The following is a 20,850-nucleotide window of genomic DNA, read 5'->3' on the forward strand; positions in this document are numbered from 1 at the left end:
GTAGGCTGTGAAAAATTCTGCAGAAGGTGCAAAAAACAGATTTACAAGGATGATATCAGAACTGAGAACTTATCTCTATTAGGAGAGAGAGTGGGGCTCTTCTCTTGAGAAAAGAGCAGGCTGAGGGGATGATCTGATAAAAGTCTTTGTGTAACAGTTTGATAGGGTGGACACTGGGTGGAATTGAATGCCCTTTCCCAAGATGTGTTTGGAGGTTGGGGTATTCAGGAGGATACTTGGTGAGGGCCCCCACCATGATCATGTCTGGAATGGGAAGAATTGGGGACAACTTTCTTATCCGCAATCAACTGAGGCCTTAAATGGTCAGTTAAAGCCAAATTAAGGGCTTCATCTCATCACCATTTGTATTCAACTAATATCAAGCAGGGCAGTCGCCATCCAGAGAGCCCATGGGCTCTGGGGGGATTCAGATGGGGCCCTCATTCCAAAGCTTTCAATGTCTAATTGAGGGAATGGGGAGCTTGGTGAGTGCCACCCTCTTTGCTCACTGCTCCCCATCCCTGGCCCCACACCACAACCACCCATCAAGCCCTCTCTCACCTGTGACCTAGATCCAAGGTCTCTGGTGGGTGCATTACCAGTAGAAGCATTGCTGACAGGCAATGAAGAGCTCTCAGCCTGAGTCACACTTCATTTATCACACCTTCCCCCAAGGAGGTAATGGGGGCTCTCGCTGGCTGTCGGCTGGTGGGCAAGAATCCTGTCGCCAGCAGTAAATATTTCCAACCATGGGAAACAGGGGCGTCAATAAACGATGGTCACAAATAAATCTAATCGGGAATTCAGGTAAATGTCAGGGGGAGCTGAATAAACACAAGGCAGAAAGGAGTAAAGGAAATGCTGATAGGGTTGAATGAAAAGGAGCTGGGAGGAGGTGCATATGGAGCATTAACACCGACATAAACTAGTTGGGCTGAATGGCCTGTTTCATGCAGTAAATCATTTGTAAAGTTCAAAGACAGTGGTCAGAATTCTCTAATCTTGTTTGCCTTATCACTGCTGCCAGCAAGAATGGAGAATTTAGCACTCAGCCAAATCTCCAATCATTGCAGCGGGACTGGAGAATCCCAGCCGCAGGTGAGGTTGGAGAATTCTGCATAGCATTACTTTGTGACCTAGTTTCAATTATCAGGTGTGGCTCTGTAGGGAGATTCTTAATAATTGGTATTGATGTTATTAGGAAACCGAAGGTAGTTTTAAGGGATTTATGCTGGTATGGATATACATTAGAAATAAGGTATAGTTTAGGTTTAATTTAATGTTTCTAAGCCTAGAAGTAACCTATAGTTAGATTTCATGCTGGGCAAAGGTATTTGTATGTGTGGGGCTTTGTTAAGTTTGAACCAACTTAACAATGCTATTGTGCTTCGAGAGAACCACCTAGCAACTGGAGGTCCTTGTAAGAAAAACAGCTTTGCTTTATTGTTTAGTTCTCTAGGGTGGCTCTGAGTTGAAAAGTTATGGATTCAAGTCCCACTCCAAAGACTTGAACTAATAATCCAGGCTGACTCTCACAATGCAGTGCCGAGTGAGAGCTACACTGTCGCAGGTGCTGCCTTTTATATGCAGTGTGAAACTGAGGCCCATTTGGCCTCTCATAACATAATTTTGATGAAGAATAGGGAGTTATCCCTGATGTCCTGGTAAACATTTATCCCTCAACCAAAAACAAATGACATGGTCACAGAATCACAGAATACTACGGTGCAAAAGAGGCCCTTCAGCCCACTGAGTCTGCACCGACACATGAAATGCCCTGACCTGCCCACCTAAACCCATTTGCCAGCACTTGGCCCATACCTTGAATGTTGCGGTGTGCCAAGTACTCACTCAGGTACTTCTTAAAGGATGTGAGGCATCCCGCCCCCACCACCCTCCCAGGCAGTGCATTCCAGACCGTTATCACCCTCTGAGTAAAAAGTATTTTCCTGATATCTCCCTTAAAGGAGAATATAGGGAGTTAGGAAGGGTTGAGAAGAAGGACCTCAAAGGTAGTAATCTCGGGATCGCTGCCTATGCCACGTGACAGTGAGAGTAGGAATGGAATGAGGTGGATGATAAATGCGTGGCTGACGGATTGGAGCAGGGGGCAGGGGATTCAGGTTTCTGGATCATTGGGACTTCTTTTGGGGCATGTGTGACCTGTACAAAAAGGACAGGTTGCACTTGAATCTCAGGGGGACCAATATCCTGGCGGGGAGGTTTGCTAAGGCTACTGGGGAGAATTTAAACTCGAAAGGTTGTGGGGTGGGAATCAAATCAAAGTGACTGGGAGAGAGGAGGTTTGCTCACAAATAGAGAAAGCTTGTCGACAGTGTGAGAGGGAGGATAGGCAGTGATGGAGAAGGGGAGCGCTCAGGCCGAAGGTTTGAGATGTGTCTATTTTAATCCAAGGAGTGTTGTGAACAAAGTGGATGAGCTTAGAGTGTGGATCACTACTTGGAAATATGATGTGGTGGTCATTACAGAGACTTGGATGACTCAGGGACAGGACTGGTTACTTCAAGTGCCGGGTTTCAGATGAAGGGACAGGGAGGGAGGCGAAAAAGGTGGGGGAGTGGCACTGTTGATCAGAGATAGTGTAACGGCTGCAATAAAGATGGACGCCATGTAGAGATTGTCTACGGAGTCTCTGTGAGTGGAGGTCACTACGAAATAAATCGGTTGGACTTAAACCTGATGTTGTCAGACTTCTTACTGTGTTTACCCCAGTCCAACGCCGGAATCTCCACATCAGTGGAGGTCAGGAACAGGAAGGGGTCAATAACTTTACTGCATGTCTTCCATAGGCCACCCAATAGTAACAGGAATGTTGAGGAGCAGATAGGGAAACAGATCCTGGGAAGATGTAATAATAACAGAGTTGTTGTGATGGGAGATTTTAATTTCCCAAATATTGATTGGACTCTCCCTAAAGTAAAGGGATTTAGATGGGGAGAAGTTTGTTAGGTGTGTTCAGGAGGGTTTCCTGACACAGTACATAGATAAACCTACAAGAGGAGAGGCTGTACTTGATTTGGTATTGGGAAATGAACCTGGCCAGGTGTCAGATCTCTCAGTGGGAGAGCATTTTGGAGATAATGATCATAATTCTATCTCCTTAACAATAGCATTGGAGAGGGATAGGATCAGACAAGTTAGAAAAGTGTTTAATTGGAGTAAGGGGAATTATGAGGCTATCAGGCAGAAAGTTGGAGGTTTAAATTGGAAAGAGGTTTTCTCAGGGGAATGTACAGAAGAAATGTGGCAAATTTTCAGGGAATATTTGTCTGAAGTTCTGCATAGCAATGTTCCAATGAGACAGGGAAGTTATGGTAGGTTACAGGAACCATGGTGTACAAAGGCTGTAATAAATCTAGTCAAGAAGAAAAGCTTACAAAAGGTTCAGATAGCTAGGTAATGTTAGAGATCTAGAAGAGTATATGGCTAATAGGAAGGATCTTAAGAAGGAAATTAGGAGAGCCAGAAAGGGTCATGAGAAGGCCTTGGCAGGTAGGATTAAGGAAAACCCCGTGGCATTCTACAAGTATGTGAAGAGCAAGAGGACAAGACGTGAAAGAATAGGACCTATCAAGGGTGATGGTGGGAAAGTTTGTATGGAACCGGAAGAAATAGCAGAGGTACTTAATGAATACCTTACTTTAGCATTCACTATGGAAAAGGATCTTGGTGGTTGTAGTGCAGACTTGCAGCGGGCTGAAAAGCTTGAGCATGTAGATATTAAGAAAGAGGATGTGTTGGAGCTTTTGAAAAGCATCAAGTTAGATAAGTCGCCAGGACCGGATGGGATGTACCCCAGGCTACTTAGGAGGCGAGGGAGGAGATTGCTGAGCCTCTGGCGATGATCTTTGCATCATCAATGGAGACAGGAGGGGTTCCGGAGGATTGGAAGATTGCAGATGTTGTTCCTTTATTCAAGAAAGGAAGTCTAACCTCAGTGGTTGGTAAGTTGATGGAGAGGATCCTGAGAGGCAGGATTTATGAACATTTGGAGAGGTATAACATGATTAAGAATAGTCAGCTTGGCTTTGTCAAAGGCAGATCATGCCTTACGAGCCTGCCTGAATTTTTTGAGGATGTGACTAAACACATTGATGAAGAAAGAGCAGTAGATGTAGCATATATGGACTTCAGCAAGGCATTTGATAAAGTGCCCCATGCAAGGCTTATTGAGAAAGTGAGGGGACATGGGATCCAAGGGAACATTGTTTTGTGGATCCTGAACTGGCTTGCCTACTGAAGGCAAAGAGTGGTATAGATGGGTCATATTCTGCATGGAGGTCGGTCACCAGTGAAGTGCCCCAGGGATCTGTTCTGGGACCCTTGCTGTTTGTGATTTTTATAAAAAAACCTGGATGAAGAAGTGGAGGGATGGGCTGGTAAGTTTGCCGATGACACAAAGGTTGGAGGTGTTGTGGATAGTGTGGAGGGGTGTCAGAAGTTGCAGCAAGACATTGATAGGATGCAAGACTGGGCAGAGAAGTGGCAGATGGAGTTCAACCCAGATAAGTGTGAAGTGGTTCATTTTGGCAGGTCAAATAGGATGGCAGAATATAATATTAATGGTAGGAATCTTGGCAGTGTGGAAGATCAGAGGATCTTGGGGTCCGAGTTGATAGGATACTCAAAGCAGCTGCGCAGGTTGAAGCTGTGGTTAAGAAGGTGTATGGTGTACTGGCCTTCATCAATCGAGGAATTGAGTTTGGGAGTCGGGAGATAATGCTGCAGCTTTATAGGACCCTGGTCAGACCCCACTTGGAGTACTGTGCTCAGTTCTGGTCGCCTCATTACAGGAAGGATGTGAAAGCCATAGAAAGGGTGCAGGGGAGATTTACAAGGATGTTGCCTGGATTGGGTGGCATGCCTTATGAGGATAGGTTGAGTGAGCTCGGCCTTTTCTCCTTGGAGAGACGAAGGATGAGGGGTGACCTGATACAGGTGTTTAAGATGTTGAGAGGTATTGATTGAGTGGATAGTCAGAGGCTTTTTCCCAGGGCTGAAACAGTTGCCACAAGAGGACACAGGTTTAAGGTGCTGGGGAGTAGGTACAGAGGAGATGTCAGGGGTAAGTTTTTCACTCAGAGGGTGGTGGGTGCGTGGAATGGGCTGCCGGCAACGGTGGTGGAGACGGATTCGATAGGGTCTTTTAAGAGTCTTTTAGATAAGTACATGGAACTTAGTAAGAGAGAGGGTTATAGATAAGCCTAGTAATCTCTGAGGTAGGGACATGTTTGGCACAACTTTGTGGGCTGAAGGGCCTGTATTGTGCTGTAGTTTTTCTATGTTCAAACCTCCCACCCCTCACTTTTAACTTGTGTCCCCTCATACTGACACTTCAACTAAGGGGAACAGCTGCTGTCTATCCATGCTGTCCAAACTCCTCATAATCTTAAACACTTCAATCAGGTTGCTCCTTAGTCTTCTCTGCTCCAGAGAAATAACGCAAGCCTATCTAACAATTGTAGGAGATTTTAACCTTCCCAATATTAACAGGGGCAAGCAAAGTGTAAAGGCTTAGGGGGAGTGGAATTCTTAAAGAAGGCATAGATTTAGGGTGAGAGGGAGAGATGCAAAAGGGTCCACAGGGGCAATTTTTTCACACAGAGGGTGATGAGTATCTGGAACGAGTTGCCAGAGGTAGTAGTAGAGGCAGATACAATGATGTTTTTTAAAAAGCAGTTAGACAGTTACATGGGTACAATGGGTATAGAGGGATATGAGCCAAACGTGGGCAAATGGGACTAGCTGAGGGGTTAAAAAAAGGGCAACATGGACAAGTTGGGCCGATGGGCCTGTTTTCTTGCTGTAAACTATATGACTCTATCCAACCTCTCTTTATAACTTAAATATTCCATCCCAGGTAGCATCCTGGTGAATCTCCTCTGCGTCCCCAGAATCTCTGGAATTCTCTGCCCATCTCTGGAATTGTCTGCCCATTGAAGTGGTGGAGGCTACCTCGTTGATTATATTTAAGTCACAGGTAGATAGATTTCTGACAGACAAGGGAATTAAGGGTTATGGGGAGAAAGTGGGAAAGTGGAACTGATTCACTTCAGATCAGCCATGATCTTATTGAATGGCGGGGCAGGCTCGAGGGGCTAGATGGCCTACTCCTGCTCCTATTTCTTATGTTCTTATGTCCCCTTCAGTGCATTCATGACCTTTCTATAATGTGGTGACCAGAACTGCACATGGTACTCCAGCTATGGCCTCACCAAAGGTCTGTACATCATGACCTCTCTGCTTTTGTAATCTATACCCCGATTGATAAAGGCGAGTGTGCCATATGCCTTTTTTCATCATCCTATTAACCTGCCTTTCCGCCTTCAGAGATCTACAGTCATTGTCATGATTTTTTTGTGGGATCTTGCTGTGTATGAATTGGCTGCCTCTTTTCCTAAATTACAAACATTGACTGCACTTGCAAAGGATGTGGTGTATGTATGCAGTAATTTGCTTCAACTGTACCGCTCTATCTTTGACAATGATGCAGTGGGGGTGCAGAATGCTGGTATTAAAACATCTGTCTAAGCCTGTCCTGTTCCAGTCAGCATTGCCAAGCTTTTCCTGTGGGCAAACTGTAGTTTATAGAATCTTACAGCACAAAAAAAATTTGGCCCATCATGCGCGCGGTGGCTCTTTGGAAGAGCTATCCAATCAGTGCTCTTTCCCCAGAGTCCTGTAAATGTTTCATTTTTATATACCAATCCAATTCCCCTTTGAAGTTACAACTGAATCTGTGCATTCCAGATTGTTAGAACTCACTGTGTGAAAAGAAAACCCCCTCCTCTCACCTCTGATTCTTTCGCCATTTATCTTAAGTTTTTGTTGTTTGGTTGCTGGCCCTCTTGCCACTGGAGACAGTTTCTCTCTCTTTAATCTATCAACCCCCCCCCTCAATTCTTAACCCTTCTATTAAATCTTCCTGTCAACTTGCAGACAACTTCAGCTTTTCCAGGTAACTTTAATCCCTCATCTCTGCATGACCAAAAAATATAAAATAACTCACAGCACTAGCTGAGTTACTTGAAACTGGGTGTGAATTTAACAGAGCAGATTCCAGTGGTCCTGGTTCATTACACACCATCTTATCACAATGACATTAAAACATTGACAGTTTTGGACCTCGGAACATCACTGTTCCTCGACTTACTCCAAGTCCTTCTGCTGGAGTTTAAAAATCTATCAAATGTGCAGCCTGCTTTATTAAACCTGCTCTTGGCAAATCAACCCATAGTTTATCAGTTTTCTGGATTCTCACCTTGGGGAGTCTCAGATCACATTCACTGAGCTCAACCTTTTCTACTTTATATCAGAAATCTTACTGATAACTGTGAAAGACGCCCTCAACTTCTCACACTAACTGCAGGGAGTTCTGTTGCCTCCCTTCAACTTGAGTCTAAACAGACATTTGGATAACATTCTTCAGATCCTAATCTTCCCCAGAGAGATAACCTTCCCTCTGCCTGCAATTACTGGTCACTTCAGAAAACATTCACAGATGCAATTAACCCTTACCATACTGAATAAAAAATATAAACAGTGACTCTATGCAGGACAAAACAATGCATTTTATCAGCACTCCATCCATCCATTCACTCCTCCAACACTAACATACAGTGGCAGACGTGTGTACCACATACAAGATGCAAGGCTTCTTCGACAGATTCTCCCAAACACATGATCTTTACCATCTAGAAGGATAAGGGCAAATGAAACATGGAAATAGCACCACTTGGAAGTTCCCCTCTGAGCTACTCACTATCCTGACTTTGAAATATATCGGCTGTTCCTTCACTGTTACTGGATCAAAATCCTGAACTCCCTCCCTAAACCATTATACCTAAACCATTTGAACTCCAAGGGTTCAAGAAGGCAGCTCACCATCACCTGCTCAAGGGCAATTAAGGATGGGCAATAAATGCTGGACTTAGCCAACAATGCTCATATCCCGTGAACAGAAAACAAATAAGGACAGGTGACCAAAAACTTGCTCAGTAAGGAGAGAGAGAGAGAAAAAGAGAGACAGAGAGAGAAGAGCGAGAAAGAGAGAGAGAAAGAGAGAGAGAAAGAGAGAGGCAGAGAGAGAGAGAGAGAGAGAGAGCGGAAGAGAGAGAGAGGTGGAGAGAGAGGGGAATTGAAAGAGAGGGAGAGAGAGAGAGCAATGCAAAAAGAAAAAGTCACAGAGGGAGACAGAGAGAGAGAGAGAGAGATAGAGAGAAAGACAGAGAGACAGAAGAAGAAGAAACAGAGGGAGAGACAGAGAGGGAAAGGCAGAAAGAGAGGCAGACAGATGGAGAGAGAGAGACAGAGAGAGTGGGGAGGGGAGAGAGACAATCAGAAGTTTGCGGAGGATATTCCAGTGTTCAGGGCTGAGGCAGCAGAAGGATTTGAAGAAATTTTCACTCCTGCAGCATTGGATGTTAGATAAGCATTTTGCAATGTAGTGGCCAAGGGGTGAAGCGAAGTAGTGGTTAGGGAGAACTGAATGTGATCAGTGAATAGTACAAACTGACACTGTATTTTCCAATTATGTCACTGACATTAACCCAAAATAGCTGGTTAACAGAATGAATGTTCATGGAATAGGACGGTCAGTGTCTACTTGGATTTTAAAAATTGCCTTACGGCTAATAAAGCAGCTCGTGGTAAATAGTTGTTTTTCAGACAGGGGAATGGTAGACAGTGGCGTCCCCATGAGTCAATGCTAACACCACTGCTTTTTATATAGGTACTGAATGATTTGGATCTTGGAATATAATTTCAAAATTTGCTGATGATACCAAAGTCAGAGGAATGGCAAATGGTGAGGATGTTACCAATTGATTAACCGGTAACTGATAGACTGGTAGAACGGGCAGCCAAATGGCAAATATAATTTAATATAGGCAAGTGCAAGGTGATGCATTTTGGCAGAAGGAATTGAGAAAGGCAATGGAAACTTAATGGCACAGTTCTAAGAATGTGAATGGACAGAGGGAGATGGGTGCAAATACAGAGATTTTTAAAGGTGGCTGCACATACTAAGAGAGTGGCTTGCACAGCAAATTCAATTTGAGCTTCATAAATTGAGGCAATGAGTAGATAAACAGGGAAGTTCTGCTGAACCTTCACTAAGCTCTGGTTAGGCCTCACCTAGGGTATCAAGTCCAGTTCTGGTCACCACACTTCAGGGAGGATATGTGGGTCCTTGCAAGGGTGCAGAGGAGATTTACCGAAATGGTTCCAGGGATTTGGGGGTTTTAGTTACAGTGTTAGGGTTGGAGAAGCGGGAGTTGTTCTCTTTGGAGTAAAGGAGGTTGAGAGGAAATCAGATAGAAGTTTACCAGATTGGGATGGGTTTGGTTAAGGTAGACAAGGAAAAACCAGTCCCATTAGCTGATGTACAAGGATGAGGGGAGATGGATTTATGGTTTTGGGAGGAGATGCAGAGAGTGGTAATGACCTGAACTCCCTGTCCATGAGGGTGGTGGAAATGGGGAAGATGAATGATTCAAAGGGAATTTGAATTTGAGGGCTACAGAGATAGTGAGGGGAAATGGACTGTGGATTGCTTACAGAGAGCTAGCACACAATTGATGGGCCAAATGACCTCCTTCTGAGCCAAAATTACTCAGTGACTCTGGAACAGCATGTAGCTGAGGGATAGGAGGAGGTCTAAGTATAGCTCCTTGGGAAACACCAAAGGGAATGGTGAGGAAGCAGGAAAAGAAACCATTGCTGGCAATTGTCCAGGAACTTGTGCAAGTAGTGGCAGCCAACTGGATGATGGTGGAGAGGCATTGGAGAAGGATAGTGTGGTCATCGTGTCAGATAGTCACAGTGTGTACAGCTGTACACACCCATCACCTCAATGTGAGTGGAGCTCCGGAACAGAGGTGGTCAAATACTTTGATTTGTGCTTGCAGCCAGCTGGAGTTTTCATGCATTCCACATCCCCTGATGTAACTGTTCTGGAATGTGTGTGAATGTTTAATTCTGAGGATAGGTCTGTTTCTCGCACTCCCCCCAGGGTGTATGAAAGGAGGCCCATAGTCTGCACATTCCCGGAGATTACTCACACACTCGGGAGGGGGGAGGAGCACTAACTGACGCCAAAGGAAGGTCGCACTCATTACCAATGTGCTCAGCAATGAACAATTTGGCAGTTTATTTATGGAACATAAAATAAGGAGTGTGTGTGTGTCTGTGTAAGTGTCTGTGTAAGTGTGTGTCTGTGTCTATGTAACTGCGTGTGTGTGGGGGCCACTGTGCATGTATCTGTGTAAGTGTATGTGTCTGTGTAAGTGTTTAAGTGTGTGTGTGTGTGTGTGTATGTATGTAAGTGTGTGTGTGTGTGTGTGTGTGTGTGTAAGTGTATTTGTCTGTGTGAAGTGGGGATAGAAGTGGAAGCAGATAAGGCTGAGACTCAGTATCAGTTAACCTGCATGCCATGGGGTGGGCAGCCTGTACCCAGCAATGTAAGGAACAGCCCGAGCTCCCTAGTGGGAAGCAGATAGTAATAGATTTGCATTATAAATTCTTACTCTTTGCTCTGCCTGTCCTCTCTTTCCATTTGTCCCTCTCTTTGTCTGTCGGCCTCTCACAAAATGTTACAGCACAGAAGGAGGCCATTTGACCTCTTGCGTCTGCTATGTGAAACAGTAATTCAATTAGTCCTATTCTCTTTGATCCTGCACTCTCTCCAACTCCCCCTATTAGTGCTCTCCACCTCGTGCATTCTTTCTCTGTCTCTCTTCCTCCTCCTTTATGGTTTTGTCTCTCCCCCACTCTCTGGCCCTCCCTCTCTTCCTCTCTCTGGCTCTCTCTCTCTCCCTCTCTTTGATTCTCTCCCTCCCTTTATCTGGCTCTCTCTCCCCCGCTCTCTAGCCCTCTCTCTTTCCCTCTGTCTGGCTCCCTCTGTCTGGCTCTGTGGATCAATCTGGCCACGAGATTGTTTTGGCAGATAAGGCAAAGGAGAATCTGAAGCACTTCGACAAATACATAAAGGGCAAAAGAGTAACAAGGGAAAGGGTAGGACCTCTTAAGGGTCAACAAGGTCATCTACGTGTGGATCCACAAGAGATGGGTGAGATCCTAAATGAATATTTCTCATCAGTATTGAGAAAAGCATGGATGTTAGGGAACTTGGGGAAGTAAATAGTGATATCTTGAGGAGTGTACATATTACAAAGAAAAAGATGCTGGAAGTCTTAAAGCGCATCAAGCTAGCTAAATCCCCAGGATGCGATGAAGTGTATCCCAGGATACCGTGGGAGGCTAGGGAGGAAATTGCGGGCCCCGTAGCTGAGATATTTGAATCATCGATAGTCACGGGTGAGGTGCCTGAAGATTGGAAAGTGGCAAATGTTGTATCTTTGTTTAAAAAGGGCTGCAGGGAAAAGCCTGGGAACTACAGGCCAGTGAGCCTCACATCTGTGGTGGATAAATTGTTGGAAGGTATTTTGAGAAACAGGATCTACAGGCATTTAGAGACACAAGGACTGATTAGGGACAGTCAGCATGGCTTTGTGAGTGAAAAATCATCTCTCACAAATTTGATGGAGTTTTTTGAAGGGGTAACCAAGAAGGTAGATGTGGGCAGTGCAGTTGATGTTGCCTACATGGACTTTAGCAAGGCCTTTGACAAGGTACCGCATGGTAGGTTGTTGCATAAAGTTAAAACTCATGGGATCCAGGGTGAAGTATTTAAATGGATACAAAATTGGCTTCTTGACAAAAGCCAGAGAGTAGTTGTAGAGAGTTGTTTTTCAAACTGGAGGCCTTTGACCAGCAGTGTGCCTCAGGGATCAGTGCTGGGTCCACTGTTATTTGTCATTTATATTAATGATTTGGATAATTTAGGAGGCATGGTTAGTAAGTTTGCAGATGACACCAAGATTGGTGGCATAGTGGACAGTGAAGAAAGTTATCTCCAATTGCAACGGGATCTTGATCAATTGGGCCGGTGGGCTGATGAACGGCAGATGGAGTTTAATTTAGATAAATGCGAGGTGATGCATTTTGGTAGATTGAACCAGGGCAGGACTTACTCAGTTAATGGTAGGGCATTGGGGAGAGTTACAGAACAAAGAGGCCGAGGGGTACATGTTCATAGCTCCTTGAAAGTGGAGTCTCAGGTGGACAGAATGGTGAAGAAGGCATTCGGCATGCTTGGTTTCATTGGTCAGAACATTGAATACAGGAGTTGGGATGTCTTGTTGAAGTTGTACAAGACATTGGTAAGGCCACACTTAGAATACTGTGTACAGTTCTGGTCACCCTATTATAGAAAGGATATTATTAAACTAGAAAGAGCGCAGAAAAGATTTACTAGGATGCTACCAGGACTTGATGGATTGAGTTATAAGGACAGGCTGGATAGACTGGGACTTTTTTCTCTGGAGCTTAGAAAGCTGAGGGGTGATCTTATAGAGGTCTATAAAATAGCAAGGGGCAGAGACAAGGTAGATAGTCAATATTTTTTCCCAAAGGTAGGGGAGTCTAAAACTAGAGGGCATAGGTTTAAGGTGAGAGGGGGGAGATACAAAAGTGTCCAGAGGGGCAGTTTTTTCACACAGAGGGTGTTGAGTGTCTGGAAAAAGCTGCCAGAAGCAGTAGTAGAGATGGGTACAGTTTTGTCTTTTGAAAAGCATTTAGACAGTTACACCGGTAAGATGGTTATAGGGGGATATGAGCCAAATGTGGGCAATTGGGATTAGCTTAGGAGTTTTAAAAAAAAGGTGGCACAGACCAGTTGGGCTGAAGGGCCTGTTTCCATGTTGTAAAACTTTATGACTCTCTCTCTCTCCCTCTCTCTGCTCTTTTACTCCCTCTCTTTGGTTCTCTCTCTCCCTCCCTCTGGCTCTCTCTCTCCTTCCCTCTCTTTCCCCCTCTCTGTCTCTCTCTCTCCCCCACTCTCAGGCTCTCTCTCTATCCCTCTCTCTGCCTCTTTTCATCCCTCTCTCTGGCTCTCCTCTGTCTGGCTTTCTCTCTCCCCAGCACTCTGTCTCCCTCTCTCTCTCTCCACCCCGCCTCCCCGCACTCTGTCTGTTTCTATCCCCACCTCTGCCTCCCCCACCCCAGTCCCAATCCCACGCCAGATCTCCAGCTCTTTCTCTCCAGTTCTCTTTTCCAAGTGCTGAGAGTGTTCACATGTCTCGTTTTATTACACCCTGGCTATTGGCCAAGCACTGAGTAGCTTAAGTGCAGCACTTTACCCCATCACTGGCCTCTTGGGCTCTGAGTAATGTGGAGCTTGAAGACACAGACCGTTCCAACTGCACCAAGCATCAACTTCATCACATGTAGAGCCCGGCAAAGATGAGGGCAGATCACAGGGAGATTTCATTCAGTAAGGTGATCTTAATATTTCTGAAGAAGCTGCATTCTGCAGATCTCAACATCTCCAAACAATTACTCTAAGCTCCTTGCAGTATAAGCATGTTCGGGTTAGTAAAGATTACTAGGGGGCTGAAAGAACAGTCCTACCCACATTATGATAGAGAGAATCACATGATGGTATATTGTGTGGAGAGAGGTTCTAACAGAGGTTGGCATAAATAGAGTGCCTAGTTAGAGCTACACTGTGGAGATATGTATGCAGTTGTGTGTTCATGTTGAAGCACATAAGCCTCCAGACCGCTTGCTGAGGTTTACCACCTGCAGAGATTTCTGCAGGGCTGTTCATTTGAAGAATCAAATTAGTGATCATAACAGAGCCGCCGAAACCCAAACAGCGTGAGCACAATGGGAGAACAGATACTGTAGTGCCAAAAGAGAAAATGCTGGAACATCTCAACAGATCTGGCAGCGTCAATAAAGGGAAAAAAGAGCTGACATTTCGAATCTGATTGACTCTTTGACAAAGCTGTTGACCACTGAAATCCAACAAACGTAGGCAGAATGGGGAAATGGATACTGAGTGCCATCCTGGGAAATGTAAAGCTGTACTCCACTGTTGTGAAAAAACAGCTCGGAGAGTAAATCAAAACAACCAGACCAATCAGAGATCATGCAAGGACCAAAGCAGAAGCAAAATTGGACATTGTGGAGAAGAAATATTTTAGATAACCAGAGTACCCTAAGATCAAATAGAAAACAAGCAGAACTGCAGGTTAATATATTCTAGTACTTATATCGTGGAATTGCTGACAACATTAGACAAAGTTTAGATGAAGTCTCATCCACATTTGGTGAGGTATTAAAAGCCTTTGGCCAGTATTTTAAACAGCAACTTGTAGAGTACACAGATGTTAAACAAGTATAAAATAATGCTAATAAAGCACCAAAAGGGTAAGGAGACCCCAGGGTGAGGGCAACAACACCCAAGCAAAGCACAGGATAGTCACAGATGTCAGTGTAATGAAGTGCACGAGCCAAAGAGTCCAGTGCAGAGGAAAGAAGCAGCCGAAAGGCTTAAAAATTGAGGTTTTTGAAAGTGTCTTTGCAGTACCCAAACTGCAACAGCAGGTGGTAGTGTGGAGCAAGCAGGTGGCTGTGAATGAAGGAAAACTATCTGATGTAATCCAAAAGAAATAAAACCTGCAAAAAGAACATGAAGCTATTCCAACAGAAAATGTTTGTGTCAAAGCTGCATCAGAAGACTTGAAATACAAGATTTGACCTGAGTACATACCTTTAAAAACGCATGACAAAATAAAATATTCGATGAACCAAAATGTTCAAGATATAAACAAACACATTTTGAGGTTTCAAGGTACAAGGAAGCTTTGATAGAAACAGAAAGATTAAATGTTGAGAAGAATGCAATTAAGAAAAATGTGAATCATGTGCAGACTCTGTACATGTCTGCAGAGAAACACATGGAAGAAATAACAACTCTGAATTCCATCGTTGGCAAATCAATCAAAACAACTTAAGACTGTGTTGGAGACAGACCTGGAGAACAGCGAAACCAAATGCAGGACAAGGACAAAGCTCAATTGCAGGCACAGAAAGAAAAGACAGAGGTAAGATCAGAAAATATAAATGCAACGCTGAAGATCAGGAACTAGAAGGAAAAGCACTGGATGCCTCAAACATACTGAGAACCACTGAGTTGTTAAGAAATGACAACTGAAAATCAAGAATCTAGAATGTCAAGAAAAAATGGAAATGAAAGGGAAAGTAGATGTTCTCAAAAGGGAGGATGAAGGGTCTCAGAAACAACTCACCCAAGTAAAATTAAAGAAACAAAAACAGAAAGTGCTGGAAAATATCAGCCGGGCTGACCGCATCTGTGGGTAGAGAATAGAGCCAACGTTTCAATGCTTCAATGCTCAGCTCAGATACAGGGTCATCCAGAATGAAACATCAGCTCTATTCTCACTCCACAGATACTGTCAGCCCTGCTGAGATTTTCTAGCACTTTCTGTTTTTGTTTCAGATTATTTTAGTATAATTTTACTTTTATCAGCAGTATTTTACTTTTATCCTAAAATTAAAGAGTGTGAGCTCAAAGGATAGCACAGAATTAGGTTCTGCTAAGGACAGACTGTTCAGTGCAGTGAAACCAACTTTCACAAACAGAAGATAAATTTGTTATTGAAAAATTACAATGTGACGAACTTCAACTATCAGAAACCTTAATTAAGTTTTGTAAAAAATGCCTGGAACAGGAAAAGCGATTATTGGTTGGCTGAAAGCAGAATTAACAAGCAAAACCGATGAAACTTTGAACTTCATCATGAAAAGAACAATCAAATGACTGAATTTCAATCCAATCTCAAGAACATGAAGGATGAGATGTGCACTATTGAACAGCAAATGCAGACTTTGAAAGCAGATAAAGTAAATTCTTAGAAACAGTTTGAGAATCTAACAAGTGAATTGAAAGAGTCTAAGGAACAATCAGTGACCATGGAAGAAAGACTCTGGAAGGAACTGAATGCTCAGGTGAAGTTGTTCAGCTTGTGTAGGAGTTTCACAGATAACTCTGAAACAAAGATAACTGTACTCACAACAGCAGGTGCTGTGCTGAATGAAAAGACTTATTTTAAGATTTGAAAAAAAAACTGGAAATAAGACGAAACAAATATGTTGCTAGTGTTGTGGAACAAGTGGAACTGAAGGTTCCAATGTGGATATGTGAACTACTGATAATATCGTAGCAGACTCCATGGAAAAAGGAAACCCAAATCCACTTGGAAATGAATAGAACAAGCTGGCCCTCTGGAAAGAATGGGATAAACCCACCGTGTCCAAACAAAGTAGCCGGATTGTTGATAAAGTGAAGAGCAAATCCCAAGCAGATAGAGACACCCAAGCACCAGAAATACTGAATATAAACAATTTCAACTCCAGGACAACAAAATCTGCCAAAACCAACTCAGACTCAGCTTCTTCTGAATGTGACAAGCACAAGACCTGGAAGAACTGTAAAATGCCCAAACCATTTGAATTTATAAAGTCAGCGACCAGACAACAGAAATAAAGATTGTGGCCAGGATTCTCCCAAAAAATTCCAAATGTCAAATTTGCAGAAAACTGGAGTAAATCCCACTGCTTTTTTCATTGTAAGTTTTAAAATGAATCTCCCGCACACTGTGCACACTGCATGTACACCGATCAGCTTTCCTGAGCAAGATGCTACAAGCTAATCGAAAGCGAAAGTTGTTGCACGCATCAGAGAGCAAGCCATGCTACACCACATATCCAGATCACCCAGTATTGACTCTCTGACAGTGCGGCACTCCCTCAGTACTGACCCTCTGACAGTGCGGCACTCCCTCAGCACTGACCCTCTGACAGTGCGGCACTCCCTCAGCACTGACCCTCTGACAGTGCGGCGCTCCCTCAGCACTGACCCTCTGACAGTGCGACACTCCCTCAGCACTGACCCTCTGACGCTGCGGCACCCCCTCAGCACTGACCCTCTGACAGTATGGTATTCCCTCAGTACTGACCTTCTGACAGTGCGGCACTCCCTCAGCACTGACCCTCTGACAGTGCGGTATTCCCTCAGTACTGACCCTCTGACAGTGTGGCACTCCCTCAGCACTGACCCTCTGACAGTGCGGCACTCACTCAGCACTGACCCTCTGACAGTGCAGCACTTCCTCAGCACTGACCCTCTGACACTGCGGCACCCCCTCAGCACTGACCCTCTCACAGTGCAGCAATCCCTCAGCACTGACCCTCTCACAGTGCAGCAATCCCTCAGCACTGACCCTCTCACAGTGCAGCAATCCCTCAGCACTGACCCTCTGACAGTGTGGCACTCCCTCAGCACTGACCCTCTGACAGTGCGGCACTCCCTCAGCACTGACCCTCTGACAGTGTGGCACTCCCTCAGCACTGACCATCTGACAGTGTGGCACTCCCTCAGCACTGACCCTCTGACAGTGCGGTATTCCCTCAGTACTGACCCTCTGACAGTGTGGCACTCCCTCAACACTGACCCTCTGATGGTGCGGCACTCCCTCAGCACTGGCCCTCTGATGGTGCGGCACTCCCTCAGCACTAATGTTTCCATTGTAGTCCTTAATATACTGAGATTCTGAGATCAGTGGCTAAGGGACGTGTAATTAAATTGCTGCCAAGGGCATGCTGGTAAATTGGAATTTTACAGGGCAGATAATCCAATCTGGGTCCCATTCCAATGTGAATGGGCCAGAATATTTCAATGTAAGCTTCTTTAACAGGATGGTATATAGGAATATCTCAGCAGACTTTAAGAGACTCTCAGCTAGGTTCATGGGTGAAAGAGAAGCTCCACAGGGACGTATTCTACCAGCAGAATTCGAGATGAACCAAAATCAGGGAATGATTTTGGTCTTCAAGACCTAGGATGCAACAACCGACCAAACCTCTTTCAACCTTCCAAACCCATAACCTCTGCCATCTAGAAGGACAACGTCTGCAGTTGTTTATGAACATCCTGCACCTACAAGCTCCCTCCAAATCACACACCGCCCTAATTTGGCAACATATCCCTGATCCTTTACTGTCACTTTGAGAAAACCCTCCCTGACAGCACTGTCAGAGCACATTCTCTAAGCAGCTAGAAATGACAACAAGCTGGTGAGAGAGACATAAGTACAGAGGAGAGAGAGAGAGCGAGAGAGACAGAAATAATGACAGAGTGAGACACTTTTTCCAACTAGTCAGTAAATGTTCCGAGAGGGAGAGAGAGAGAGAGTGAGAAACAGGAGGTCCACTGCACCTCTTCCCCCTTTTTCAACTGTCTCTAGGACTAACTGAGCCAATCACGTGTTTGTCAAGTGCCTGCGTTTGCTGAGATTCCTCTGCCACAGAGGCAGATGAGCCCCAGGAATGGGATCGCACTTGAGGAGCTGCTGATAGGGTGATTGTCCAGGCACTGTCTCCTTCCTGCTCCTGAGGAGCTCAGTTAGTTCAGGTACAGAGACTACTGACAGCAGGAGGGTCTGGGCTGCTGTGACTGGAGAGCATAAAGAGAAGCATCCCTTACCGGTTTGGGGCAGTGGATGTACCGGGCCAGACTGATGATCAGGTCGTGAGTAATTGGATCCACCAGATTACGGAAGCTGGCATATCGACACAAGACATCATCCAGCGAGGTTGATTCCATCCCTAAATCCTGTAGAAAGAGCAGAATATCAAACAGTGAGAAAGGACTTGCAATTTGAGAGCAATTTTCACCACTTCAGGACAACCAATTAATTACATTTGAAGTGCCTTGGCTATTGTTTTATGAACATCCTGCACCTACAAGCTCCCTCCAAATCACACACCGCCCTAATTTGGCAATATATCCCTGATCCTTTACTGTCACTTTGAGAAAGGGATAATGGCAATCAATTGTTATGATGCAGAGGTTGGACCTCTTTTGAGAAGTAACGCTGAATCCCCCAAAGAGGAATCCCTTGCATTGTAATCTGTTTAAAGTGTGTAAGAACATGTGAACTGTCCTTCAGTAATGTTTAGTGGGTAACTGACAGAAATACCCGACCCTCACTTTAAAATGAACACTTAACTATTTATTTATTTAACTAATTGGGAACTTTAACTAAACAATTAACACATCAAATGAAACAACATTCTAATGGAATGCTGCTCAAATAAATACAATATTCATTTATTAACTAAAAAATATAGAATTTAGTCACTCTCAAAAATACAACCAGAGTTTAATACTTTTGGAATTGTTTAGAGTTGCTCTGTTGATTCCTCTGTCTGTAAGTTCTTTCTGATTTGGTAACTTTTGTTATTAGATGGTGCACTCTCTTAAGAGATATCTGAAGCTGGCAGAGTCGAGAGCTGTTCTCTCCTTCTCGAGGCTTCAGAGGTAGCCGTTCTGCTGCTCTCCTGTTTTTACCTCCTATGCTTTCTTTTATGCCTGTGGTGACCTATCAATTTTCCTACAGTAGGATTGGTCTGATGTTGTCAACACCACCAAATTCAAATGTGATAGGTTCCTAGTAGCTGAGTGATTGCTTTAAATTGATTGGCCAAATTAAAATAAAGACAGGTTGTCTTGTCAAGACGACTGGATGATTTTTTGATACGAATGTTTCAGTACTCTGAACTGGGACTCTGGATATACTTTGCATTTTAAATGTCCAAGCTCTGAAACAAACACCAGCTTTTAAAGAGACTACACAATGTTTTTCTTCCTCTAGCATTTTTACAAATTTTTTTGCATCTTTACCAACATCACATCAACCTCACAAATTCAACTTCACAACACAATTTACAAAGCAAGATCCTATAAACTGCATTCATAAAGTCCTAGAATGGTTACAACATAGGAAAAGGCCATTTGGCCCATTTTATACCTGCTGACTCTCTGCAAGAGAAACTGAGCTAGCCTCACTCTCCCGCCCTTTCCCAAGAGCCAGAAACCAGATTGTGTGTTTCTAATGATGCTGCTTAATCACCTCCAGCCCTGCAATCCTTTGAAATCTGTGCGCTCCTCCAATTCCAACCTCTTGCATATTCCCAATTCTCATCACTCCACCAATCGTGGCTGTGCTCAACTGCCTGGGACAAAAGTACTGGAATTCCCTCCCCAAAGCTCACAGTCACATTCTCTGCTGCTTTAACACACTCCAAAAAACATACCAAGGGAGTGCTGCACTGTCAGAGAGTCAGCATGGACGGAGTGCCGCACTATCAGACAGTGAGCATTGAGAGACTACTGCACTGTCAGAGAGTCAGTGCTGAGGGAGTGCCACACTGTCAGAGGGTCAGTACTGAGGGAGTGCTGCACTGTCAGAGGGTCAGTACTGAGGGAGTGCTGCACTGTCAGAGGGTCAGTGCTGAGGGAGTGCCGCACTGTCAGAGGGTCAGTGCTGAGGGAATGCTGCACTGTCAGAGGGTCAGTGCTGAGGGAGTGCCACACTGTCAGAGGGTCAGTACTGAGGGAGTGCTGCACTGTCAGAGGGTCAGTACTGAGGGAGTGCTGCAGTGTCAGAGGGTCAGTGCTGAGGGAGTGCCGCACTGTCAGAGGGTCAGTGCTGAGGGAGTGCTGCACTGTCAGAGGGTCAGTGCTGAGGGAATGCTGCACTGTCAGAGGGTCAGTACTGAGGGAATGCTGCACTGTCAGAGGGTCAGTGCTGAGGGAATGCTGCACTGTCAGAGGGTCAGTACTGAGGGAATGCTGCACTGTCAGAGGGTCAGTACTGAGGTAGTGCTGCACTGTCAGAGGGTCAGTGCTGAGGGAATGCCACACTGTCAGAGGGTCAGTGCTGAGGTAGTGCTGCACTGTCAGAGGGTCAGTACTGAGGGAGTGCCGCACTGTCAGAGGGTCAGTGCTGAGGGAGTGCCACACTGTCAGAGGGTCAGTGCTGAGGGAGTGCCGCACTGTCAGAGGATCAGTGCTGAGGGAGAGCCGCACTGTCAGAGGGTCAGTGCTGAGGGAGTGCC

The 20,850-nt window shown here is 44.8% G+C and overlaps 1 protein-coding gene across 1 annotated transcript in view; it reads right to left on the reverse strand.

Annotated features, from left to right (window-relative positions):
• The window catches only part of lrrc75a (leucine rich repeat containing 75A), a 71,382-nt gene that overhangs the window by 14,226 nt on the left and 36,306 nt on the right, over window positions 1-20,850 (reverse strand). The window contains exon 2 of the mRNA XM_080210741.1: window positions 18,434-18,562. Coding sequence (XP_080066867.1) covers window positions 18,434-18,562 — 129 coding nt within the window. The remainder of the gene's footprint in view (window positions 1-18,433; window positions 18,563-20,850) is intronic.

This window comes from Carcharhinus amblyrhynchos, chromosome 23, assembly GCF_965287045.1.
Source record: "Carcharhinus amblyrhynchos chromosome 23, sCarAmb.v2.hapA, whole genome shotgun sequence".
Classification (NCBI taxonomy): domain Eukaryota; kingdom Metazoa; phylum Chordata; class Chondrichthyes; order Carcharhiniformes; family Carcharhinidae; genus Carcharhinus; species Carcharhinus amblyrhynchos.